The sequence below is a fragment of the Gallus gallus genome, chromosome 18 (assembly GCF_016699485.2).
Source record: "Gallus gallus isolate bGalGal1 chromosome 18, bGalGal1.mat.broiler.GRCg7b, whole genome shotgun sequence".
In the NCBI taxonomy this organism is placed as follows: Eukaryota; Metazoa; Chordata; class Aves; order Galliformes; family Phasianidae; genus Gallus; species Gallus gallus.
The window spans coordinates 4693373-4720185 of NC_052549.1; the positions used below are offsets into that span (position 1 = coordinate 4693373).

Below are 26813 nucleotides of genomic sequence, written 5' to 3' on the forward strand. Positions count from 1 at the left end.
AACGACCAGACCCACGTTTCAGGATTGCATCTCAGCACCACAACCCCAACCCTTGCACGGGGCCACCACCCCTCCCTGCTGCCCAGGGGGGCCCAGATCTGCGGCTGGACAATGGCACTGGGTGCTGTGCCCAGTATGGGACAGCCAAGGGGTTGGGGGTACTTCACATTATGAGTGGAGGGAGTTGTCAGGGAGTCTCCCAGCCTCTTGGTTCTGCAGTTTTCTTATGATTTTAGTGTAAGAATGCAAAGACTCTAGTGCTTTTTGCAGTGTTGGAGCCAGGACTCGGCACACCCCTGGGTGGAGGTGAGCACGAGGTACCAGCAACCCCATTACGGTGCAGTGGGCACAGGCAGGGTGCAGGACATGCAGGTGACATTTGCCTTACAGCAGCTGGGCAGCACGAGGGGAGAGGAAAGCGGTGAAGCAATCGCTGCCTGCAGTGTTCTCCTCCCGCTCCTCGTTACCTCCTCTTCATGTGTTTATGATTTTCATTATGGTGCCTTTTAAGGGCTGTTGTTATTTCTGTGCTCAGATGTGGGACGAGCTGTTGTATTTTCAGTTGCTCACTGCTTGGTAAAAGCTGTCGTGGGGGGGTTATGAGGACAATGGGCCCACAGAGTGCAGTGGTGCTGCTGGGGCTGCGAGTGGGGCAGTGCCAGGACACCGAGATAAGGGCAGAGCCCAGAGCAGGGAAAGCAGAGGCAGAGATAAGGGTCTGGGCACAAACCTATCCACACGGTTAGGAAGAAACCCACACATTTTCCAGCTCTGCTTTGCATCACCGTGTTTATTGGGTATGCTTAAAAAAAAAACAACCAAACAAAAAACCAAACAGAAATAGAAAACTGAAGAGATGCATAGGCTGCCCTATGGCATGCTCTACGTGCCTATCCAAACACAACTACCTGGGACACTCATCGTAACCACGGCTGCAGCAGGACACTGCACCTGTGGGCGTTGGGGTGCGGTGGGCACAGAACCCGGAGGGGATCCAGGAGTGGAGGTGGCACAGTGCACAGTGCCCATAGAGATGCATTCGGCTGCACGCAGCCCACGTCCCACTGTCTGCCCCCTTCCTGCAAGTATGGGTGCAGCCTGAGTGCCCGCTGCGTCCCAGGTGGGCACCCCCCTTTTTGGGATCCTGCCCTCTCCCCACGCCTTCCCAACCAACCCAAAGCGGCACCATCCCATCCGCCTCCCTCCCTGCACTCCAAAGACCCCACAGTGCCGGCTGAGGAGGGAAGGGTGGGGAGGAGCGGGGTCCTGGCCGGCAGCCCACCTGCATCCTGCCGGGCTCAGCACACGGAGCAGCTGTTGGTTTTGTTCATGGGGGGCCGCAGCCCGTGCTCGCTGGGGAAGGTCTCCCTCCTCCTGCAGAGCGCAGGGCCGAGCCGCCCGGGCAGCCGGGCTTGCTGCAGCAGCTCCCTGAAGACCTCCAGCACGTTCTCGTTGTCCTTGGCTGACGTCTCCACGAAGCGGCTGTTCCAGTCCAGCTCCACCAGTGACAGCGCGTCCTCCGCCGGCACCTGCCGCTCGCCGCCGCTCTCTGCCTTGTTGCCCACCACCACGATGGGAGGGAATTTGTCCTCCTTCACCTCCAGGATCTCCTCCCGCAGACTCTTGATGCTCTCAAAGGATTCCGCATCGTCGACGGCGTAGACCAAAGCGAAGGCGTCGCTGTTCTGGATGGAGAGCTTCCTCATGGCTGGGAAGGAGTAACTGCCGCTGGTGTCCAGGATCTCCAGCGTCACGGTGGCCCCGCTCACCTCGTACTCCTTGCTGTGCAGCTCCTCCACCGTGCGCCGGTGCTTGGGCTCGAAGGTGTCCAGCAGGAAGCGGCGGATCAGAGCCGTCTTGCCCACACCGGCGGCACCCAAGAAGACCAAGCGCACGTGGCTCTTCTCCTTCCCTACCAGGGACATGGCTGGGAGCAGAGGGGACGGGATGCTCTACAGCTGCCACTCGATGTTTGGGCGTCCCTGGGAGGCTGCAGCCCTGCTGTCCGTCCGTCTGTCCGTCCCTGCTCCCGGTTCTGCAAAGTTTGGTGCCACCTCTTTGCAAACTCCCGGCGGACGCTGCTCATCTTTTATCTTGGTTCCAATCTGCCATGTGGCACCCGGCTGTCCAATCTCTGTAGGTTTAGGGTGCTGAAGGAAGGGAGGGCAGGGAGGGAGGAGAGCGGGGTGCTGCGGGCCAATCCGCGCCGCGCAGTCCTGGAAAGCCACTGCGGCCCTGGAGAGCACCGCACCGCTGCGTTGCGCAATGCATTTGTAACTCTCACCGCTGCCGGCAGCGCTGGGAGCTGGCAGCATCGCTGTGCTGGGAGATCTGCTCCAGCTTCTTGGCATGGGCTGCTGGGCAGGGAGCCATGGGGGCTCAGCCTCCGCTTGGGTGGCTCATGGGCGGACATGGCAGGGATGCCCGCTGGCATCTGTAGCTTTTCTCGTCCCTGCGTGCGTCCTGGAGCTCGGTTGCAGAGCAAATCGCTGTGGATGGGCTCAACCGCTCTGCGCTCTGCTGAGATAATTGACCGGAGGGGAACGGTGAGAGCTCGCAGAAAACCACACGTCAAAGCCTTCATGTCCAACTGTCAGCTATGCGCTGGTTTCATGAAATATTTATCCCGAGGGAAAAACAAAATCTGCCCACAAACAGCGCCCCGTCACCTCCACAAGCCAATGCTGGGCGGTGCGCTGGGAATGCTGCCCCGACCACAGCCACACTGTGACCCACGTCCCGGCCGGTACCCGGAGCACTGGGGCATGGCACACAGCTGTGAACACAGCGACCACGGGCAGTGCTGCATGTCCCTGGCACCGGCTGTGGAGAGAAAGTTTGGATGCGGGCCACATTCTTGGGCAGTGGCACAGAAAAACTGGGTCAGAGCCGGAGCAGTGCCAGGGCAATGCCCACAGTGCTGCAGACCTTCAGCACTGGGAAATGGCTGTAAAGCTCAGCTGTCCTGGGCAAACAGTGGAGGAGAGGGTGCTCGGTGGGTGCCCCATCCCTGGAGCTGCTCGAGGCCATGGGTGAGCCCTGGGCAGCCTGAGCTGGGGGGCAGCCAACCCACAGCAGGGGTGGCACGAGGTGGGCTTCGAGGTCCCTTCCAACCAACCAACCCAACCCAACCATGCTGTGGCTCCATGGTCCTATGTTCGCTGTGCTGGGAGGATGAGGGTCGTTCATCAGCACATAGGTTGAGTGCGTGGTCTCGGAGGTCACCTCCTCTTTTCAAGGTAGAGTTGTAAGTCATGAAGCTGATTTCTGAAAGATGGAAGTCCAGAGGACGCCTGTTGAAAAGGCAGGACAAGCCTGTGGCATGATTTTGTGTTTGTGGGTTCTTTCCTTAGCTTTGGACTTGCTTTTGTAATATTCATGCTATTGATTTTCTTTCCACTGCAAATTGCCAGTTTCACCCTTCAGTTTTGGCTGAATTTGTCCCTTCCACAAGCATTACCCCCCCCTCCATGCCTCACCCTATCCTATTGTGGCGACAGCCAAGAGCTTCACTGGGATGAGCAACTCTCCCCAGCAGTCTGCTCTCGGCAAGGGGAGCATTGGGTTCCCGATGGTGGGCCTGGTGCCCGACCCTCCGGTACTCAGCACTTTGCTCACCCTGTGCTCTGCCCAGATAATGCCCCAAAGGCGATGCCCAGGGTTCACCCTCAGTGAAGCTGAGGTGCAGCAGAGACCATAGGACCTCTGTGAGCCAAAATCTGGGAGGAGGGATGGATCCATAGGGGGTGCCAGCTTTGGGTGAAGGGTGCATGTGGCTGACACAGCGACCACATCTTGGTGCCATCAGCTGAGCCAAAGATGGCATGCAAGCAAGGCACAACGCATAACCTTAGCCCAGGTTTGGGAACAGTTTAAAGCCAGAAATAGGCGTATTTCTTTTCATCAGGAAGGAATTCTGTTTGTGCTTCTTGGCGTCCCCCATCACTTCTCACATCAGCTGTCTGCTGTGCGTTTTCACATCTGTGCTGCTATGGTTACCGAGAGCCTGAAAGGTTCTAAATCTCCCTCAAAGCAACGGAGGATTTCGGAAGTAATCTCGTTAAGAGATGAGCAATGAATATTTCCAAAGGCCCTTTGCATGAGGCTCTCTACGCTTTAGCTGCTGGCTGCTGGCAGGAGGGAGCACGGAGTGGGGGGACCCTATGCCAAGAGATGGGAGAGAGCAGCTCAGCTGTCATTGCAGCCTTTTCTGTCCAGCCTAAACGTGACATTTTAGCTCAGATGGGTCAGGTATGGGAACAAATAGCAGCGACTTCATGCTGAGCTTGCCCTGCTGCCCATCTCCTTTGGCTTCAGCATGTGCTCCGTGGCAGCATTTGGACAGCGGAGGTTGTCACCCCGCGCTCAGCCCACCCCACACTGCCTGCTCTGCCTCCTGCTTCTGCCCATGGATTAATTCATGGTGTACGTGAGGGCGGCTGCGTGTGCTGCTGTTCCAACCGAGACGGGAGCGGGGTGGCAATGAGAAACCCCGGTGAGAGCATCCTGAGCTCCCATCACTGCAGGCAGAAGCCTGGTGGGGGTCTGGGGTGCGAGGCATCATTTCTCCCTCTGGAACTGAGCCCTGAGTGAGAGATGTGGCAAAAACAGAAGAGGATCGGGCACCTAAATAGGGCTGGCGATTAATTAAAGGCTCTAATTGTAAGGTGGTACGAGGGCTGAGGTCAACCAGGCATCAGCAGGGCGAGGGGTGGGGAATGGGCAGGGAATGTGCTGCAGCCACAGTCCTGGTGGTGCCAGGGCTCCAGTGCTCCCCATGACCCCAGTGTAACCATTGACCCCAGTGCTCCCAGTGCTCCAAGTTCTTCCACTGCCTCCAGTGTTCCCAATGACCTCAGTGCTCCCCGTGCTCCCAGTGCACCCAGAGACCCCACTGCCCTCAGTACTCCCAATGACTCCAGTGCTCCCATAGTCTCCATTGCCCCCATTGCCCCCAGCAGGCAGCCAACACCCCCAGCACGACCCGCAGCCACGCAGGAGGGGGTTAAAGCCACCCGTTCCCCAGCAGGAGATTAAATCCGAATGGCCTTTGCTTTAGCAACAGGTGAGAGGAGAAATCTGAAACTCCATACATTTTCTGCAGCCCCTGATGCATAGATGTACCGACGCTATATGTGCTCCGTGTCACCGTCTGGAACAGTGTGTTGTGGAGGATCCTGTTCCCGGCGCCGCGGGTACGTGCTGCCCCGACAGGGAGGGCTCGGCCGCACGGTGACCCCACAGCCGGATGGGGTTGGTGATTAATTAAAGGCTCTAATTGCAAGGTGGCACCAGGGATGGGGATTGCCTGTGCTCCTGGCCAGGCATCAGTGGAGCAAGTAATGGATGGGGATGGGGATGGGGATAAGAAGGGGTTGAGAAGGGGATGGGATGGGGATGAGAAAGGGATGGGATGGGGATGGAACTGGGGGTGGAGATGGGGATGGGAATGGGAAATGGTGATGGGGACGGGGAGGAGCATGGGATGGGATGGGGACAGGGATGGAGATGGGAATGGGGACAGGGATGGGGACAGGGATGAGGATGAGGATCCCCAACCCAGGATGAGGATGGGGATGAGGACGGCAATGGAGATGGGAATGGGAATGGGGAATGGTGATGGGGACAGGGATGAAGATTGGAATGGGGTTGGGGATGGGGAGAGGGATGAGGTTGGGATGGGACGGGGACAGGGATGTGGATGGTTTGGGATGGGGATGGAGATGGGAAGGAGATGCCCTGGTGTGGACATCACTGCTGGCGGCACCAACTGCTTTGAGGGCACTGCACGAGGGCATCCTCCCTGCCCAGCCCCACAGCCCCACACAGCACCTGCTGATCCGGTGGGAGCCATGTGCAGGACAGAAGAGGTGCGGACAGCATGTACTGGCGGGGTAATGGGAGCCGGGCTGCCTGGAAACACCTCTCGTTAGGACTAAAGGGATTTAGCACAGCTGTTCTCAGGCTCAGAGGAGTTTCTATAGCATCTCTTATCTCGCTCCAGCCAGGATTAGCAGCGGCAGAGAGAAGCTTGCCTCTCTCTGGGCCACCGACATGGCATTTCCTAAGGTGACGCCGGGTGAGGCTGTGCAGCAGCACAGTGGGGTCATCAGCAGGTGACAGCTGTGGCACTGGGCATGCTGGGGTCCCTTGTGTGCAGGGGTGCAATCTGGCCCCTTCCCATACTCTGTACAGAGAGGGAATGTGCTGGAAGGCTGCCGGTGCTTCCAGTGCTCCCAGTGCTCCCAGCAGCCACCTCTGCTTAGCTTTGCTCACTGCAGTGGCACTGGGTGCAGAAGGACACACAGCACTGGCGCATGATGTGATCCCTCTAGCCAGGAGCACAGGGCTCCATCTTGGAGCTGAGCATCCTCACGAGCTGAGACTGTCCCCCTTGCAGGGCTGCAGCCCAGAGGTCGTATGGCTGATGCCACGGCTGGCGCTAACACCCCAAAGCAGGAGTGGTTTTGCTGTCCTGGGTCAGGATGCAGGTGCTGGATGTGTCCCACTCGCCTCCAGGCTCCCGTCCCATCGTGCCCCATCACAGCGCTCTGCTCTGCGCCCCCTCCAGCAGCAGGGAGATGTGCCGCTCTCACCCTGAAAGCTGAGTGCTTTCTTTTTTCAGACCGCATGGAAATGTCACACTGTAAACACCCCCCGGTGACGCTGCCTTTACCCGCGGTCCCTCTGACCACACAGCCACGACTCCTTCGGTCACCACGGCCTCAACATCCCCTTGTCCTTCAGAAGCAAAAGCCCTTTGCATCGCTGCGGCAAAAGCAACGTCAGTGTTAGCCCGCATGCCTCGGTCGTTGCTTCTGCTGCCATATCTCTGAGCAAACTCCTTCCTGCTCCAGGCGTGCGCAGGGGGAGCCTTATCCCCGAGCCGAGCAGATCACCCTGAGTGCTGCTGACAGCGCTGCAGGAGATCTGCTGGCTCTGAGTGCATTGGGGCACTGCCTGCTGTCAGAGCGCCTCATCCCCGCGTCCCCAAAACGCGTTCTGTCGGTGAGCAGCAGCACTGTGCGACCCCGCAGCGCTGGCAGCAGCACTGTGCGGCTGATCTGACGGCTGCCGCCCCACCTCTGGCTCCGGCTCTGCTTTGCGGGGAGCTGCACCACGGCCCTGCCCCGTGTCTGGGGAAGGTCAGGTCCCATCTCCACCCAGCTGCACTGGGAAGGGGTGCTGAGCCAAAGCCGGGGTGTGGAGCGCTGTGGTCAGCTCATAGAGTCACTCAGGCTGGAAAAGACCCCTGGGACCCCCAAGCCCACCCGCACCGTGCCCACTGACCACCCCTCAGTGCTGCACCCCCACAGTTCTGGGACACGTCCCGGGTTGGTGACCCCACCAGCGCCACTGGAGCAAACAGGGTCACAGCCACCTGTGCCAGGTGCACTGCCTTTGTTTCCCGTGTGCAGTGACCCGTGTGTGTGTGTGTGCAACGCGATTCATAGCCCTTCCAGCAGCGTTTGAAGCCATTGTCCGTGGGCTGATGGATGGGGCTTGGTTCCTGTTTGTTGTACCACAGGGACGTGGGAAAGAGGAAAGTCTCAGCCCGCAGCCTGGGCTCTGCTCCCTGGGGCCTGTGTGTCCCTCCCTGTGCCAAGGACCTCCCTGGGAGCAGCTGCAAGGGGAAAAACCAACGGGTTTTACCAAGTAAACCAAGGCAAGGCAACAATGTGCCAGAAACCAAAGCAGCTGTGTGTTCCCTGCACCCCCTTACAGGCAAAAGAGTTGCCCCCCCGTGTCGCATCCCTTCTGTGCATGCACAGGGATTCCAAGGGCTGGGAAGGAACAGGTGGAAAACGCTGAGCCCGGATTCCCTGGGCAGAAAGCAGCCCCCAGCTGGGGGCAGAGCCCTGGGAAAGGCCATGGTGCAGCTTCTGGAAGTCACTCCATGGCTCCCCATGGCTGCACGGCACACATCAGCCCTCCTGCCCCTCGGGTACCCCCGGCTTAGCATGGGCAGCGGAGGAGACAGCCAACCCTCCGGACCTTATATGCGAATGTGAGAACAGAAGGGGCCCGAGAACTGCCAAATCTGCCCCGTCTGCCTCGAGCTGTGTTTGGCTGCACGGCCCCGGGCTCCTCTCCCATATCTGTGTCCATGTGAGCCATCACCTGGCGTGGTTCTGCCCACGTCCCCCACCACAGCCACCCCGCACTGCCCCCCGTCGCTCAGAGCCCCCACAAGGAGCAGCTCAGCCCAGCAGCTGTCAGCAGAGATGTTCAGACCGAAGCCATTCCTCCCAGTGTTCCTTCCCTCCTTGTCGCTGTGTTGTGCCCACGGAGCGCTCAGGCGGTCCCATGAAGCAGAAACGACACGTTCTGGCAGCTGACATCTCCAGGAAGAGTTCAGCATGAAGACAAAATCACCCTACGGTGAGTTCGTGTTCCCAAGCTGCTGCCCTACAAACCCAGACCGCTCGTGGTGCCAAAGAGGAGCAAACAAAGGCGGGGAGGAGGTTTGTGCTGCGTCTGTGTATGGAGTGCCAGCGGTGCGGGGTGACCCGGCACAGCCCCGGGCACCACGAAGCACTTTGCAAAGGGACATTGGCTCCGTCCTCTGCACCCCAGCATGGCAGGGACAGAGTGGGATGGAGGGCTGGAGGTGATGAAGGGATGAAGGGCTCCTCTGAGCCGTGCTGGCTGCAGGTTCGTGCCCTCCCTGCCCTCAGCACGTTCCTGGCAGCACTCTGTGTGCAATGGCAGAGCGCCGCCAGGCACACCTGATGTGTTTGACCTCCCAGAAGCAGGAGGCTGCAGCTCGTGTCGTCCGGGGCAGCTCAGCGCATTGCAGTGCACCCACTGAGCTTTGTTTGCAGGCGCTGTCCCACTCTGCTGCACCGCTGCAGCTGTCGTTGCTCAGAGCTGGGCTTACCCTGCATGAGCCCTATGGGCGGCAGCAGTACAGCAGCATCCCAGGGGGAGGAAGGCTCCTGCTCGACCCAGCATGTGAGATTCTCCTGCTTCCCTGTGCAGCTCCTTGGAGGCTGAACAGCATTCAGGGTCTCAGGAGAGAGGCAGGCAGAAAATGGGTTTATTTTCTCTCTGTGGCACAGCAGAGCATTAAATATCTTCAAAGAGACTTGCTGATTGCCGCTGCTGGCATGGGGGGGCTCTGTGATCAGAGAGGAGGAGGAGGAGGAGGGTGGTGGTGGTGGTGCAGAGCAGCTTCTCAGCCCCACTGCCTCGTCCCAATGCGTCCAGGGGACAGAGCAGCCCCGGGGCTCACAGACATCTTCTGCTGCTGCTTTTGGTTCTCGTGAAGGACAAACAGAGGCAGGCGGCCGCCCGGAGCTGGCTCACGGCATCAGCGCTATCATGCAATGTGTCCTATTTGATCTTCAGAAACAAAGAGCGGCACGGCACGCAGCCAGATTGCTGCGGAGGGGATGGAGCCTCGCTGGGAACACAGGGCTTTGTGAGAAGGCTGTGCTGGGGACCCCACGTGCAGCCCCACTGCAGGGCCGGGGCTGCCCCAGCTCTCATCCCACAGCAGGTATGCATCCCAAAGATTTCGGGTGGTGGCTTTGAAGCCCTGCATGGCGATGGGGGACGCTGTCCTCAGTGCCACCCTCACCCCACATCGGCTCTGTGTTGGGATGTTGGGCCTCGGCAGCACCCAGAGGGCGGCAGCCACCGCACCCTGCTCCCAAATCCCACCCCCAGGGGTCCCCGATGGCCTCACGGTGCCCATCGCGCCGAAGGACGGCTCTGAGAGCCCTCACCCCACTGCTGCTCTTCCCTGGGAAGAGACACAGCATCACGGCCATAAAAGCCCCGATGCAGAAGGAGAAGCATGGGAAAGCAGCTTCGCTCGCATCCCTTCCAGGCTGTTCGGGGCGCACTCAGCCACAGGCAGCACCCAGACTGGGGCCTCACCATGGAACCGCCGTTCGCCTTTCTGCACAGACTGCGGCTCTCTGTACGAAGCGGATCCCGGAGTGCAGAACGGCGCCTTTATTGCTCACCCATCCCCACGGCGCTGCGAGGCCGTCACTGCAGGGCCCGACAAACAAAGCACCGCCGCGTGCCCCGCGTGGCTTTGCGCAGTGCGGCCACGTCTGCATTCATCCACCCGCCCCCCCCCCCGCGCCTCGTTTGCCGAATGCTTCCCTAAAATCAGAGCCCGGGCATCGAGTCGGGGAAGCAGAAGGTACTGCTGCAACTCCGTGCTGCACAACGCCATTCGGCGGCTCCGACGGAGCAGCCCTGGGCCGGGCACACCACGGGTTGCTGCAGGGTCCCACGGGGTGCAGCGGGGGGCCGCTCTCGCGATGACCTCACGCCGCATCCCCGCTTCGCCGCCCCGATCTCACCGCCACGCACTGCAACGCGCGCCCGGGGCCGGGAAGGCGCGCGCGGGGCCGGCGCAGCACGCGGGCTTTTGGCGCCCCCTTGCGGCGCGCAGCGGTATCGCGCCGAGCGGGTCCGCACGGCGCCCGTTGGCTCCGCCCCGCTCTACTGCGGCTGCGCAGGGTCTGGCCCCGCCCCTCGGCCGCGGGCCGGGTGCAAAAGGCGGCGGGAAACGGGAGGGGGCGGGAAAAGGTGGCGTGGGGCGGATGAGCGGTGTTACGGTGTGTTTTGCGTTGTTCTCTTCCACAGCAGGGGATGGAGGGAACGCAGCTGAATGTAGAACCCGCAGGCTGGTGCTTATAGCGGCTGCTGCTTTAAAAATAGCACGGCTTTGTCTGCCAGTTGAGAGCAGAACTGCCCACGGGTGAGCCGCAGCCTCCCAGCCTAGCGGGGGGTGGTGGGGGACCTCCAAAGGATGCGTAGTGCAGCACAGAGACCATCACCTCTGGACCCCGTGCCTGGGGACTGAGCATCAGCAAAGCCCCGTATGGGAGCTCCGGAGATCAGCGAGCTTATTCTTAATTACAGAATCACAGAATGGCCTGGATTAGAAGGGACCTCAAGGATCATGGATGTCCAACCCCCTGCCAGGCAGGACCACCAACCTCCCCATTTACCAGCCCAGGCTGCCCAGAGCTCCATCCAACCTGGCCTTGAACACCTCCAGGGATGGACGGGGCATCCACAGCCTCTCTGGGCAGCTGTTCAGCACCTCACCACTCTCCTTGTAAAGAACTTCCCCCTGACGTACAACCGAAATCTTCCCTCTTTCAACTTAAAGACCCATACCTTATACTGTTAATTTCACAGAATCACAGAACGGCCTGTGTTGCAAAGGACCACAATGCTCATCCAGTTCCAACCCCCTGCTATGTGCAGGGTCGCCAACCAGCAGACCAGGCTGCCCAGAGCCACATCCAGCCTGGCCTTGAATGCCTGCAGGGATGGGGCATCCACAGCCTCCTTGGGCAACCTGTTCAGTGCGTCACCACTGGGAAGAAACTCCCAGCCTTCACCCCCGAGCAGCTGCAGCCCCTCCAGCACAGCAGGGAGCCCAATGCCGGCCATGGAGCGCTGCTTCCCAGCACCGCCACAGGGCAGGACTGAAGAGCTCTGTGCTGTGTGTGCATTAAGGCTGCTCCGGGTTCCCCAGGCCGTTACCTGCAGCATCCAACCCTCCATTGTGCCACCAGCCCTGCAGCACAGACACCGAGTGAAAAGAAAGAAGTGTGTGGAAAGAGAAAATAACTCTGTTTGCTTGTTCAGTGAAAGGTGATTGTGGTGAGAGCGGGGTTGGTCTCTTCTCGCTGCTGACAGGTGACAGGACGAGGGGAAATGGCCTTAAGTTGCACCAAGGGAGGTTTAGGTTGGATATGAGGAAGAACTTCTTTACAGAAAGGGTTGTTAAGCACTGGAATGGGCTCCCCAGGGAGGTGGTTGAGTCACCATCCCTGGATGTGTTTAAAAACCGTTTGGTTGTGGTGCTCAGGGACATGATTTAACAGAGGATTTACCCTACGTTAGGGTGTATGGTTAGGCTGCAGTTAGACGTGGTGATCTTGAAGTTCTTTTCCAACCTGAGCAATTCTATGATTCTATTAGAGAAAACAAAGGGTGCACACCTGTGTGTATGGATACCATGGCAGTGAGCTTTTGTTACACAGTGCCCAGCAGGGATAGTTTTCCCTCTAAGCCTGCATTTCCTCACCCCTTGTACCTGCTCAGGTCTCCATTCCCAACAAAGACTTTGTGCCTCCTGCCTCCCCCAGCAGCACAGCCTTGCTTTCCCTTTAATGCCCTGGAAGCTTTGCAGGCAGAGGAATGAAATAAAAGAGCTCGGGCCCCCTTTTTCCAAACAGTTCACATTTATTATTGATAACAATAAAAAAAATCTTTTAAAGACTATCTGTATTTTATTACCAAGAATGAGGTATTATGTATACAAAACATTTACAGAATTTGATATGCAGTTCATGAGTATGGACAGGTAAGTGCAGATGGACACAGGGAACAGGGAAAAAGCCAACAGAAGAGTCATTGGCTGGGAGAAAGAAGTAAGAACAACTATATCACATAAGAAAAGACCAGGGGATGGGAAATTAATTAGTCAGACTGCGATGATCAAGTCGTATTGCCACAGCACTTTGCTTAGAGGAAGATTAACTATGGTTTGTCTGGCATTTCATCCCCTCCAGCTCTTTGTGCTGTTATGTGCTTTGAGCTCTAAAAGAAGTGTTAAGATTTACAGCAGGAAAAACGCAGTGTGTCACTTTTGAGCCAGCTCAAGTGAAAAACAGAACAGATCTTCAGACTTGAAAAGTGACTGCAACTCAAAAAGGGTCTGCAAAGCCAGACACCTCTGGAGGGATGTGGAGTGTTGAATGGAGCAGTTTCCTTACAGTTGTCAGCAAAACCACCATCTGAGAGGGAGAGAGAGAGAGAGAGAGAGAGAAGAGGGAGAAAGAAAAAAAAGAAAGAAAGAAGAGGGACCATCTTCACCCTTACAGCCTGGCAAATGGGAAGTGGCATTTGCAAAGAGCTGAGTGTCATGAAGTTGACCTCACTGCTGCATTTGCTACCCCCGTGCCTGGGAATTCTGGTTCCTGCACATCACAAATCAAACCACCTCTCCAGGAAGCTGGGCTCCTCCGAGGCAGACAGCTCACATCACACGGATGGTGTGAGAACCACAGCAGTGGCTGTGGCTGCGTGCAGACCCCGGGCTGGGAGCTGTGTGACACCACAGCAGTGTCCATCTCACACAACAGCAGCTCCAGCAGCCTAAGTGACAAGTCTAACCTCCATCCTCAACTGTGAGCTCCTAAAAAGACAAAATCGAGCAGTTTGGTTCCATTTAAGGACTCCAGCACCTCAACACCTCAAAACTCCTTACTAAAACACATCTGCTGGCTCTGACAGGTTCCACAGCCAGAACTGATCTGCAGGAAAGATGCTCCTCGTTACAGATTAGGAGCCACCTCTCAGAAGTTCTGAGTTATATATATTAAAAAAAAATACTAAAAGGATAAAAGCATTTATACTGAGCTCAGAACCAGTTTTCCTCAGGCAGGGCATTCAGCATCTTCAGTGAATCCTTATCTTAAGTGAGTTCTGTTTTCAAAGTGCAAGACTTCAGCAAGCTCCTCTACCACATACCCCCGACTCCCCAAGACTTAATAGAGCCAATCCAGCCTCCTAGCAAGGACTTCAGCAGCACAGAAGCTCCTTTTTGCCTGGATGAATAGTTTAGCTCTCAAACAGACAGACCAGGCAGGGTCTAAGCAAGCAAATGCTGCTGTGTTCTATGCAGAAATCTCAGCTCCACTGCCAGCTGTGGTCTGTAGCTGCCTACTGACAGCCCTTTGCTCAGCAGTTCTGTGTCTTTCACTGTGCTTGGGACAGACAGCCCAAAGGGGGAGAATACCTGAACCAACTTTAAGCAAGAGTTCAAGTAGAATTGTTGGGGTGTGGGTAGAACAGGGGCAAAATCCAAAATGGCAATTCATTGCTGGCAGCAGCAATAGAGGGGATGGTTGAGCAGGCACCACTTGGAGTGTCTGCCACTGTAACACACAGAGTGAAGGTCCCTGTGCTCCCTGCCTGCTTTAGAGCTGCTGCTGCTTAGAACTAAAGTGCTCTGCTTCTGACATACACAGAAAAGGATGGGAGGCAGGAGGGACTGAGAAGTGCACAGGAAGGATGTAACCCATACCTCCTCTTGGCTGATTTAAGAAGCAAACAAACTCTGCATAAATTCCTCATAATAGCAAAGCTGCAGTAAGATGAGTTCATGGGGAGCATACGAAGGAAGTGGGGTGAGGCTCCAGCACAGAACTGGAACCAAATCCTCAGGCCAATTCTAGATCAGCGAGGGAGAGCCTGCTCTCTGCCTCTCTCTCTGCAGTGCTTCAAGCACAAATCCAAGGAAAGAATGAACTGCTTTAACCCGTGGACACCCAGAGCTCCGATTCCCCAAAAAGAGCTCATACAAAAGGTATTCGTAGTGTTCACTGCCTGCCCACAGCTCTGTGGACATGCCTTGAAAAAGAATGGACTCACAAAGTCAAGTATCCAGCAACTGCTTTTCTTTGTCTCGGACATCACTTAGTGGCAATGGGAGAACAGTGTGCAGCACTGGAAGATCACGGGGGATTTAAGATGGCAAGAGATGTCCTGACAGGAGACTCGCAGTTGATTTCTAATGCATTATGGAGCATTTTTCGTAGGGTTTTCCTCTTTTTTTTTTTTTTTGCTCTTTAACATCTATACAATTTAAAAAAATAATGTTAACTGATGCACTGATCATTTTTCCTTCCAAGAGAGCCCTTATGTTGAGAGTTAGGATTCGTGCAAGCACGCTTAAAAACATTTATGGCTGAGTTAGGAAAGAGGTTCAGGTTAAGAGACAGGCAGTTGGATCTTACAGGGACCGAAAAACACTAAGTTTAAAATTCAAACAGCTACTTTACTATCTACAAAAGGCTTTTGTGGGGGTAGGGTTGGTTATTTTTTTGCACAATTGCCAGTTGTATTGCAGTCAGCTGCCACAGGCGGAGGTCCGGCCATCTCATCCGTTTGCTTTTCATCTGTTGTGGCACTACCTGGAAATCATGGAGCTGGAGTGGGACTGGCTGGAAGAGGTGGTGGCAGCACTGAGCTGAGAGAACCCGCTGTGGCTCGATTCAAGGCTGGTCATAGATCCTCTGCAATGAAAACCCAAGCAGTTGTACGCTTCAGAATATACAAGGTTTGGTTTTCTGCAATGTATCTACATTGTATTTCTTTGCAGGCTGAATAAAAATAATTTCGGTGCAGGTGCTTAAAAGCTTTCCTGCTTTACCGTGTAAGATAGTGGGGGCAGCAGAAAACCTTGCAAAGAAGAGATGCTGGTTAAAAAGACTGAGTTTCAGCAGGTATCTCAATAGGCAGACAAGTGAACCAATTCAGTTCCATACTGAGCTGCATCTATTTTAGCACGACCACCTGCCAAGCCCTGCAACTCACAGTACTTCCAAAGAAGAGCAAAGTAACAAATGATGATTAGAATGAGATAACTGATTAGTCCCTTTTTGACATTAATTGCTCCTATTGCTAGTATTTTTTTTTTCCAATGCCAACTAAGGGCTATTTAGCTTGCTTTATGACACTAACGATACTCCATTAAGAAATACAAGCCCTTACAATTTATTTCTACTTAAGTGGACTCGATACTTGCACCAAAAGGGTTTGACATCGGCTGCCCTTTACTATCCCTGGCCAGACATACCTGAAATCTTCAGATCCTATTACTTCAGTATAGTACATCACTTTGCATTTGTGAGAGGAGACCTGCAGAGATGCTAGCACATCATCCACACGAGGCAGGTTGGTTGCAGCACAGGCAGGCATGCTATGAAATTTCCACTGGAGAATATAGAAGCCAGGCCACCTGGTCACATGCGATCCCTAGAAGCAGCCACAGCCAAAATTGAACTTGGTTAACACAAGGATCTGTACACTTGCAATTTATTTTCCAAGCTTAGAAAGACTGCCCATATGACCTTATTTTGTCGTCCCCCCCTCCAGCGCCAGTATTTCAGCTGCTCAGCCAACCAGTAATGCTGATCAGCTGGGCACTCTGAACACAGAATGAAGTTATAACAGAATATCAGAGGTGCCTTTTTTCACCACCTCCCTTACACTGACAAGGGGTTAGGATTTATATGCACTTGGAAGTACAAAGTCCTTGGTTAAAGCAATCTTTTTTCCCCCCGTTTATTTTCATCAATGGCTGTCCTCTGAGGCTGTGAAAAGAGCACAAAGGTTCTGCCTCACAGAATGAGAAAGCGTAGTTCAAAAAGTCACTGCCCATACTTCCAGAGGTGTAACACTCTCACTTAGATCATTACAGGAGTGCCTGTATAAAGGCTGTTCAACTCTCATTTCAAGCCATAAGGAGTAGCAGCAGCAGAGGATGACTGTAAACATGCATCGTGTCAAAGCGCATTTCATAAGTAAATTTGCAAGTGCCATTACAAGAAACAACCAAGCATTTTGGGAACTTTGGCCACAGGGACCTCCTGAGGTGTCTGTTACAGAAACAAACACAACTCAGTCTTCTTTTTCCAGACTTCTCTCATTACTGAGGCAAGACACCAGAATGTTTCCTTCAGAAAACAGTGCTCGTAATTACAGCACAAAGCACACCTGGATACTTTCTGCACATGCACTGTGTTCTAGGTAACTTTCCTCTGCTCCTTGCTGATCATTCTCAATCACTACCAGACTGATGCAAGCTCCCCTTACATCAAATCCCATGTAAATATTACCCCCCTTCCACAAAGCATGCAGCTCAGAACAGAAGCTGAAATGTCAGCCAAAAGCAAGCAGACAGTCCGGAGCTGAATCACCACTCAGTCATCAGTAATGTCTGTGAATTAGAACATGTAGTTTTGGAGCTACTTCAATCTGTTTCCACACAGTAATTCAGTAGTCTTACCTGCACACTTTCCCCTTCTTTGCAGATAAGAGGAGATTCCACCATGCTGTAATCACAGCCCAGCTGCCAGACTTTGTCTATCAATTGGACGTTGTTCCCACCGGGAGATGTGATGCTGTGAGCTCCCAGAGAGTCTTTTTTAGGAGGCTGTGGGGCTCTCTTGGAATGAAAGATGTTAAAAACAATGTCGCCTTTGCACACATCAAAATCCCATGTGATCACAGAGGAGGCATCCACAATCTGAATGAGAACCTGGGACAGGAGAAGAGTCATATTAGACAGTAGCAGTTTGTTTGGTAAAGGTAGAAACTCTAACCAGAAAAGAAGAGAGCTTTTTATTGCTGGGCTTAATTTAGACTGTCAGAAGGCATTCCAAATAGAAGCTTCCTCCTGCTGGAGTGTCCTTATTTTAACACGCAACCTTCAGAAGCTCTTGAGTAGCTTCTGAGAATATTATTTGTCTTCTCTGCTCATTCCATTCAGAGCCATGTCCTTCTAAGTAATGATATCCTCTAAATGGCAACAAGATGATACCAGAAATGGCCACAGACTTCAGCTGCTAAGCATTATAACATATCAGAACTACAGAAGAACAAGGTGAATGCAGGGCAACTAAATAATCTCATTCTGAACCGCTTTCAGTTCAGGAGACAGACTCCAAAGCAGAGATGAGATAGAGGAGTAGGCTGCAGCCATACCTCATGGGGAGCTCCTTTGAAGACACTTGCAGATTGGTAGATTGTTTCAGTCCAGAGCTTTATGTCTTCATTTTCCAGCTCTTCTGCTGTCCGGTAGAGGGACTTGGGAACCAGCCCACCCTCTGGTACTTCACACTGAAAACACAAACAGCCATTAAGAGGCGTCCCCTCTGTACACCCACCTCGCTCTCTCTGCCTGCTAGTTTCAGAAACAACTTGCAGTCAGCAAGAATGAGATGAACAGAACTTAAAAGTAATGTCAGAGCTTGAACATCATATGTATGTACATTTTGCACAGGCCACTAAGATAAATATCTAGTTTGCATACATTTGCAGAATCAGAAGCCAGAGGAACAGATCTACTTTATACACAAGAGCTGCCTTTACAGAAAATGACTGTGCAAATGGCACTGTCATCACTTAGGCTGCCCTATGCTGAAGTCATGCAGGAGCCACCTAAAAATCACAGCTATAGCAACTCAGAATTGAAAAAATTGAGCCCACGGAGACCTGAAGGAACTGTTGTAGCTGAACCCAAGGACTAAAGGTGGAGGAGATATACAGTAAGTTTCCAAACAAGGCAAAAAGATATTGCAGTGAAAAAGGTAAGTTTTCAAGTTACAGCTGTCTTGACAGCTGAGTACTGGAACTGATTACACAACATCCTGAAGCACAGTTCTTTATTAAGAAGCCTCCAGCAACAACGTTTGACGACAGCGTGCTTAGGAACAGGCTCCATAGAAGTGTTTGGGGCAGCAGAAATATTCCATAACTGAATTACAGGAGGGATTTGAAAGAACCTTTGAGAAGTCATTTTTGTTCAAACATCCCAAAGTAAAGAAGAAAAAGACCCTGTTATTGCCTGTGACCAGCAGGAAGTATTGCAGCAATTTGCTTGCTGGTAACCTTCACTTCTGCTTACTCAGGCAGTAGAATTTACCCACTTCTCAAGCTCTGAATTACACAGTACAAACTCTCTCCACTGAAAACTACTGCTGCTGTAAAAAGCAGCCCACTGAACATAAACGTATGGCCTAAAACATCTAGCAGTGCTCCACTGTAGTATGAGACTGCATTTGAAAAGAACTAGATGCATTCTCATAAACAGTACAGAAATTAATCTAGAAAATGTTAGCAGGGGCTTAATAAGCAATCCTGGAATTATCATGTTTTAACACAGCTGAGTACAAAAAGCTAACAACAATCAAACAAAATCTAAAGGTTATGGTGATGGAAGCTCCAGAAAATGCCTGAGTTGCAGTGAAACAAATAAGTAGGCAGTCAGAAACACTGTGGAGCAAAAAAATCTTACAGCACTGTTGTATGTTCTGTTGACGAATCTGATTGACACCTACAGCCCGGGTAGGAAGTAGCTGGTAAGGCACGTGACAAGGGACTGAGAAATTACAGTACGCCCCAGAAAAACATTGTTTTCGGTTTGATGTGGTCAGCACAGATCCCAGTGTATCACACATATGAGACTCAGCTGTTTGTTAAACCCTGCTAGCAGCTGGGCCATCTCCTTGTGCTCCTTATGGTATCACTCAGTTCGTTCAGATGATGCAGACTTTTCTGATTAGTTGGTGGTGACAGTGGCCAATGAGGTCTGGTAGTTAAAATGAAATACTTTGAATTGGGCCCATGCATGTCAGAATCTTTTTTGACCATCGACTTTTCTTGGACAGTGAACAATGTATCTGTAGTGGTCTTAAGTGAGAAAAGGAATAAACAGCTCCTAGATGGGAACAGAATTATTCTGACACATTTAATCACTGGTATAATTTAGCCACTGATGGTGACAATAGAGCTTTTGCCCTTCTAACAGACTGGTGAGGATATTTCTGAATCTCCAGAATATTTCAAATCTTGGGGGTGATGGTAGACCATAAAATGGCATAGTCTAGCACACTGGCTATAGCTAACCTTTCATCTTGCTGCCATGAAGAGGAAATAAAAGATCTTATGCTGTATCTTATGCCCTCACAAAGATGCAGCTCCAGGCATCTATACTGCACACAACAAATGCTAAGGTCAAGAACTGTGGTCACACAACGGCCACAGTCAGCCACCGTGGCTCCAAAGCTTGGAATTCAGTTCTCCTCTTCAAAGGCTTCCTTTTGAATTTTGACCAAAACCAACAGGCTTCTTTGTTTAGAGGAGTGAGGGGGGGAAAAAAGAACAAGCCAACAACCCACAAATAAGTCTCTATATGCACTAGTTTAAATTCATACCATGCACTCTCCACCAAGAAAATCAGGAATAATTTCTTTATCGATGTAATCCAGCAACCCTCCAGGACCCTGGTAGTCATTTCCAGCATAAATAAGGAATTTCTTTCTAGTGTTGTCATCAATGAATGGACTAACCTATAAATGAAGAAAAATAGAATAGATCAGGCTCCCAAGTTTGTCTTGAGAAAGTTTTGAAGGAATCAGGTTGACCACATTAAACATTACTACCTTTGTTATGAAAATTCACACCATAAAAAAGCTAAATTCACTGGCTATATAAAAGGTTTTAGGTTGGAGTTCTAAATCCATTCCAAGAATCCTATGAAAGGGACACATCCAAAGGAAACATTTACTGCCTATAAAGCCCAATTAAGTGCTTTTACAGACTACAAATACAAGCAGTGTACGGAGAGTGCTGAGAAAGACCTTGAATTAAAAACATACCAGTGTCCAAAGAACTGGAAATACTCGAGGTGCTCTCAGGATAAGAAGACGACCCAAAGTCTCAGGGTAATTAGCTTCTACCACCTCAATGATTCTTAGCAATGCTTTGACACCAGGCCTCCATAAATGTCGCATGTTTAAGCCTTCCAGATCTACTAGACAGGTCCAAGAGCTAAATTTTAGAGACAGAAAGGAAAAATAAATCTCACATGGAAAAAAAAAAATATATTCTGCTTGCTAGTTCAGGTGGGAAGACAGATTTCAGCCTGCACAGGGGCAAATGAGATGTATGTATTTAAACTTATTTCATGTGTCTTATGCACATGTCCAGGACTCTGAAATGTATGGACTCCATTGCATGTAAAAGTGTGATTACAGCTCAAAACCAGTTCTGCTATCAGATCTCAGGAAGAGAAGCTTTTTTTAATAGGATTAAATGTGTTCTTAAGAGAAAATACTGAGCTTTAGCATATGGTTTATTTATTTTCCAAGCTCCGGTCTCACCCTGGGCATGGACTCAAGATGTACAGCTGTGCTGTACCAGCTCGCATCCATGAAACAATGTGCAATGATAAAATGAAACAAGAAGAAGTGCTTGCTGTTTCATATGTAGCCCTTCAGCAAGTGTCACGCTTCCACCAGGCTTGGAAGTCACTCAAGTGGGAATGAGGGCACGTCTCAGTTAACAGTAGCTGTGCTTACATCTGTATGTGAAACACAGACTACCCTTTGCTTGGTCCATTTAATAAATGGAACTCAGTAGCATTGCAATGCACAACGTCATTCCACTCTCCTCATCCCCACAGTGACACTTGGTTATTCCTGAAAAGCAGATCTATAATTGATGTGTTTTACCTTATTGGTCTGCCAAACACTTTTGTATTCTCTTCACATCGCCTCAGACCTTCTTCATTTATGGAAAGAACCTGCACAAGAAAACAGTCTGTCTTGAGAAGACAGCCTAACACTCAGTAGGAAGGATGAAGAAAAAAACGTTCATAACAAACTTAAATGAAAATATTTTAAGAAACGTATGTTTGATTTTCCTGAAAAATTACATAAAAAGGTAGTACTTAACTTGGCATCATTTTTCCCCCCTGTAAGGAATCACAGAACACTGAGGTTGGAAAAGACCTCTAAGGTCATCCAGTCCAACTGTTCACCTACCACCAATGAATGAACTAATGATTACTGTGTTCACTTCACTGGTTGATCTTGCTGAAAAATAAACGTGCCTTTCCTTAAAACCAGGAACAGGGAAACAATATGTGCTTGGAAGAACTATTGGAGATGAAAAATGAAATCCAATCCGTGTCTAAAGGTTACTATGGCCATGACTGCCATTACTATTGAAAACCTGGAATTCTGCAAGCTTTCTGCCTAGAAACAGAAAATCCACAATAACAGTAAGAGTGCTGCCTTTAGAGAAGGTAACATTAAAAGAAAGTGTTCTTCCTTTAAAAATAAGTTATTCTAATCCTCGTGATAAAGGCTTGAAAAAGCCTGAGCATGTTATTTTCTCTTCCGCACAAACACAGACTTCAGTTCAAAGCAGCACACAAACTGCAGAAGAATCTATAAGAGTGCTAACCAATAACGACAGGAGCTGCCAAGAACTACGCCTTTCCACCATCGGTTTGCAGTTGGAAAGAATGCAGAAGACCAGGAGCTTTCAGATGTATTCAAACTGAAAACAGACGGACAGAGTACATCAAAATATCCAGTGTGATGAATGTTCTGGCAGAAAAGGAAGTTTCTAAATGAAAATATCACATTGTTAGCAACTTGCTGGCTCCAAAAATACTTACGTATCGAAGCAAGGCCTCTTCCCCAAGAGCTCTCACTAAGCCTTTGGTATCCATCTGTCCCAGCCTCAGCACGTACAGCGGGCGGCCATCTGAATAACAAGGACAATTACATCAGTGTAACATAACCTTTATTTTTACAATAATAAATACAATTGAGTGAAGCAGCTTTATGCTAAAAATCCAAATGGAAGTGAGCCATATTCAGTTCTAACTTTGTTGTACAAGTGGAAGGAGGAGTACCTGGAGCAGATGGCAATACGAGCTTAACCCTGCACAGTTACACCACAAGATTACCAGTAAATGAACTGCTTACAGCAACCACTTCGGACAGATGCTACACGAAGTGCTGAGAGCTAAAGAAACAAAATGTTAGCTTCCCGATTTGCTTTCTGTGGTATCTGCTGAAGTCACATCTTTCAGCTATGTCATGGCATTGTGTGGAAACTGGCACACAGCCTCCCTTATGCAGTTTGAGCCTGGAGAACACAGACTCTGATCCAGAGACCAGCTTCAGATGACCCTCTGTGTTCAAGAGGTTGCCTTTTCACAGTCCTCTTGCCACAGTAAGCTGCTGCTGTCCTGGGATTCAGAGAATTAACAGCTGCATTATCTGAATTTAAGAATTAAAGTTTGCATTGCTGGTTCTTCATAACAGGGGCTAGTTGTCTGAACTAGTTTCCATCCTCCTCCCAAAGATCTGATGTCTTTCTTAAGCTTTGCTCCATCTATTCTAGTACACAAGTAAAAATCACCAGCTTACAGAACTAAATATGCTATTAAAAAAGGAAAAAAACAATAAAAGGCAGTTTTCTCTATAAAAATCCCCCTCAAGTTCTGATGTCTGTATGTCTGTTTCCATCACCCAACAACTGCAAGCAGAGATAACAAATTATCATTAAGTCCTTCGGGAGTCAAGGAAAGAAGCTGTCAGGGTATGCAATATTAAAAACAAACTGCAGAGCCAAACCAAGTTGCTTATTTAGCAAGGACACTGCCCCAGGAAAGTTCACAGGGTCATCTGATATTTAATCAGATGGTCTGGAAAACAATATTGTTTTAACACCAGCACACACTTATCTTGTTTGGTTTTTGAAACACTACACAAAAAAGCAGTTAAGCTTCCTAGTAGGTTCCCTTCCCTCACAGATGCACACGCATGCAGAACTAAATAGTTTACTAACCCTCCTCCACCCAAATGACACATGAGGGAAAGTCTCAATTTAAAGTGCTGTATATTTTTTTTTTAAACTCAAGCTTAATCATTTAAATAAACATTTGACTGAAGCACTCTTGACACACTAAAAGCCACTCATGTAAAGAAACACTGTGCTAACTGAAAGCCAAGATATTAACTTTTGCACTAATGGCTTCTTTCAGACAGCATGCTTTGTACCACTGTCACTGTGTTAGCACTAAGAACGATGCAGAATTCTGCTAGCTTAAGTTTGGCACATCTTGCCTACGTGGGAGGGAAGGAGCAATACTGGAAAAGAGGGTTTTTTTTTTTTAAAAAGCTGCCCATTAATGTTTTAAATTGTAGAGAATTGCTCAGTTTTTGAAGTCTGTTTCTATCATTGACAGCCCTGCTACATTTGAGGGTACAGCCCAGAAGAGATCAAAGAAACTGAGGGGAAAAGGAGAGGCACACGAAGTTCACAGTGCTGAAGATCTGCTTAGAAGACCATTCAAGACTCTGGTGTGTTTTGCACCTTCGTGCTCACTGGCAGGAGCCTGTTATGTGTCTGGAGAGCAAGGCCAAGGAGTGTCAGAAAGGGGGAATGGATTCACAATTCTTTTTCCTACAATCTTTATGATCATATTCTCAATTTCCACTTTCTAAGTTCGAGTCTGTCCAACCCACAGCAGCAGGGCAGAGCCATTCAGGCTCACTCTCTTTACAGCAATAAAGCTTCTGCTGTGTCCTCCTGGCCAGGACTGCAGACAGGCTTCCTGTTATCTTCTTTGTAACAGGAAGAATTGGCAGAAACAATGGTGCCTAGTGGGGAAAGGACTACAGCAGAAGGACAGAGATAGCTCACAGTGAGAGACCATTTCCTTATCTACAGAGCCCAGCATGCCTGGAGCAATGAGTTCCAAAACATTTCATTACTGTGCATGTACTGGCAACAAGACCAATGCACAGTAGAGCCAGCTGAGGGACAAGGGAGCATCTCACGTACAGTCTTCCATGTTTTAAAGATTTGGCCATGCCACACCATGCAAATACAAATCCAACCAGGGTTTCCTCCCATCTTAAATAAACCCACTCTATTTGGTGTTTCTGCAACATCCTGCTTCTCTTCATTAAGCTGACTGTAATGCCAAATAAGCATTTATGCCATGAGCAGACTTATCCAACATCAGAAATGTGTTGATTAGAAAGAACACACTTATTTACAAACATCTCTTAATCACCACAATAGAGTACTCAGTATTTGCATAACACCATTCTAAGCAACTCAGAGCAGTAGAGAAGTGCAATTATTTTTTTTTAAAAGGTAATGGCATAGCAGAGCTCTTCACAGAGTTAAACATGTTGGTGTTAGTCAGAAAGATTAGGACCTAGGAGTCTGCTCCCACTACCTAAGGAGCTAGCAACATGAATTTAAATATGTTCAGTAAAAAGTAAAGAAAAAGAACTATCCAGCTTTCTAGCCACCTTTAGCTAACAGAGGAACCATTACAACCTTTCCTATAGAACATATTAAAAGGCTGGTCTATATCCACAGCATAGATCATCATACCTTTGTCGTGATGATGCCAGCCTCCTGCATAGTAATCCTGGAGCACTTGAGGAGGATTCCAGGTATCTAAAATATAGTCTACCTGGTGCTGCTTACGCCACGTCAGAGACTGGCAAAGGATCTCTCTTGCTTTATCAATGTTGAAATCCCTGGCACGGAGGAATCTTAAGATGTGCTCATCCTTTGGGATCTATTACAAAGGACAACAAACAACAAAACAAAAACGTCACAACTTTGTACTCAAGGTTTGAAACTAGCAGAACAAAAGGATGAACAAGAGGAGCTGAAAAAGGTGTAGCCTAGCACCAGGGCAAGATGATGGTATAGAACACTCAAAGTTAATCAAGGACATCAGTCTCTTTTGCAACTAAACCTAAGCCCTGTCAGGTATTGCAACTACTATCATTTGAAGGATATAAACATTTCATGAACTCTTACAGTGATTTACATCTGTATGACCATAATAAGTTAGTCCAATTTAAATGAATGTAGTGACAAAACACAGACTGTACTTCATTGCTAATTAACAGGAAGGCCTGGAAACCAAGACAGATAAACAAGTCAGAAGCAACTGGAAAACCCTCAGGTTTTCTCAGTGCTTTAACAGGCCACGTTGGTTCCCTTGTGCACATAGATTTATGAGCACAATGCTGGCCAAAACAAGCACCTGTAAAAATAAAGTTATTCTAGAACCAGGAAGACTTGTAAAACTGTTGTTATTCCTGTGCTGGATTATTCATGGTCTGGGAGGCACTCACACTCATCAGTTAAGCACCTCAGCAGGCAAGTCAGATGGACAGTCACAACAGTCTGTTGCTGGTGTAAAGACTTCATTTGAGTATTTTGTTTTGGTTACAGGGGGCCACATATCAAAACTAGTTAACACCACAAGACACGGCATGATGTTTGACCAGGTCTACCTTACATCTCACATATCAGGAGTCACAAGAAACAAACAGGAACTTACTTTGCCCTTGTGTGTCTCTTGGAGCCACTGTCTCAGCCGAATGAGGCAGCTTTCCTGCATGGGTGTCAAGTCGCCCAGATAACGCTTGATGTAGTCTGCATCTAGCTTGTCTAAAAGGAGATGTACATGTGATTAAAGTGGTCCTGAACTGACCTAACCAAAACAGCAAATGATCTTATATGCTGATATCTGAGACAGAAGTGGTGGCTCTGTGTTCTCTGTGGAGTTGGATGAAATTTCTCTGAATCAGTGAAAAGACGAGCAAAGAAACAGAATTAACTTCATGTTAAATTGAGAAGACTCATTCTTCTGCAACTAAAAAAGGAGTGAAAAATGGGCATTTACAAAAGCTTTTTTTCACAGTATATTCAGACTTGTCAATCCACAGCAATCACAGGGTTCGATTCTTCTGGAAATATTAGAGGAGCTTTGACTTAAACCTTCCAGGGCAAAAAATTTCCCAAATTCCATTACTGACAGCAGAAGGAAGATAGAACAGAATACAGTGACCAGGGAACTCTCCTCCTTGTTATTGCTACGGTTAAACCCATCCCATAATTTCTGAACAAAATGGAGGGTACTGATCTGCAACCTAATGAACAAAGAGAAAAGCTTCTCCACTCTTCTGATCTTCATTCACTAAAAAGACAAGCTGATAACAGCTCTTTAAGCTGATGTTCAAGTTTTCAGCTACCCAGGAGAAGTAGCACAGTGCCGCCAAGAGCCTCTACAGTACAAAGAATCCCACTAAAACAAGTCAAACCACCATACCATCAGGTGTTCCTGCGGTAAGCTCTGAGGGGCTGCTTGAGATGTTGAGGATCTCCTTATTGTTCAAGCCCTCCTTTGTGGCAGAATCTGGCACATTAACAGCAGGTGAAACTGGTCGTCTTGTGTGGGATGTGCTGCTCTCCAATTTACATGCAACAGGAGGAGTCCAACGAGGAACAAAGGTTATTCCTTCTTCCTCCAGCTGCTTCAGGTAGTACTCTATTATTTCCTTTCCCTTTAAAAAGGAGACTTTACTTCAGCTACTAAAAATACCTTTAGACACAGAAAGGATTGGTCTGGAAACCCTTTATGT

The 26813-nt window shown here is 50.1% G+C and overlaps 2 protein-coding genes across 6 annotated transcripts in view; both read right to left on the minus strand.

The window, feature by feature from the left end:
• Positions 1-771: 771 nt before the first annotated feature.
• Positions 772-2062, minus strand: RASL10A (RAS-like, family 10, member A). Its single transcript, NM_001030702.2, has one exon. The coding sequence runs from the start codon at positions 1923-1925 to the stop codon at positions 1299-1301; it is 627 nt and encodes a 208-aa protein (NP_001025873.2). The 5' UTR covers positions 1926-2062; the 3' UTR covers positions 772-1298.
• A 10143-nt stretch (positions 2063-12205) lies between these two features.
• The window catches only part of SEC14L1 (SEC14 like lipid binding 1), a 37879-nt gene continuing 23271 nt past the window's right edge, over positions 12206-26813 (minus strand). For 4 of the 5 annotated variants that reach the window (XM_004946106.5, XM_415614.7, XM_040649654.2 and 1 more), the window contains exons 6-16: positions 26501-26735; positions 25730-25839; positions 24763-24952; positions 22019-22107; positions 21066-21136; positions 20211-20382; positions 19767-19901; positions 17536-17670; positions 16838-17089; positions 15626-15804; positions 12206-15062 (exon numbers count right to left, since the gene is read on the minus strand). In XM_004946106.5, the coding sequence (XP_004946163.1) occupies positions 14957-15062; positions 15626-15804; positions 16838-17089; positions 17536-17670; positions 19767-19901; positions 20211-20382; positions 21066-21136; positions 22019-22107; positions 24763-24952; positions 25730-25839; positions 26501-26735 (1674 nt within the window). In that variant the 3' untranslated portion in view covers positions 12206-14956. The remainder of the gene's footprint in view (positions 15063-15625; positions 15805-16837; positions 17090-17535; positions 17671-19766; positions 19902-20210; positions 20383-21065; positions 21137-22018; positions 22108-24762; positions 24953-25729; positions 25840-26500; positions 26736-26813) is intronic. The other variant, XM_015295282.3, reaches the window with a different exon arrangement.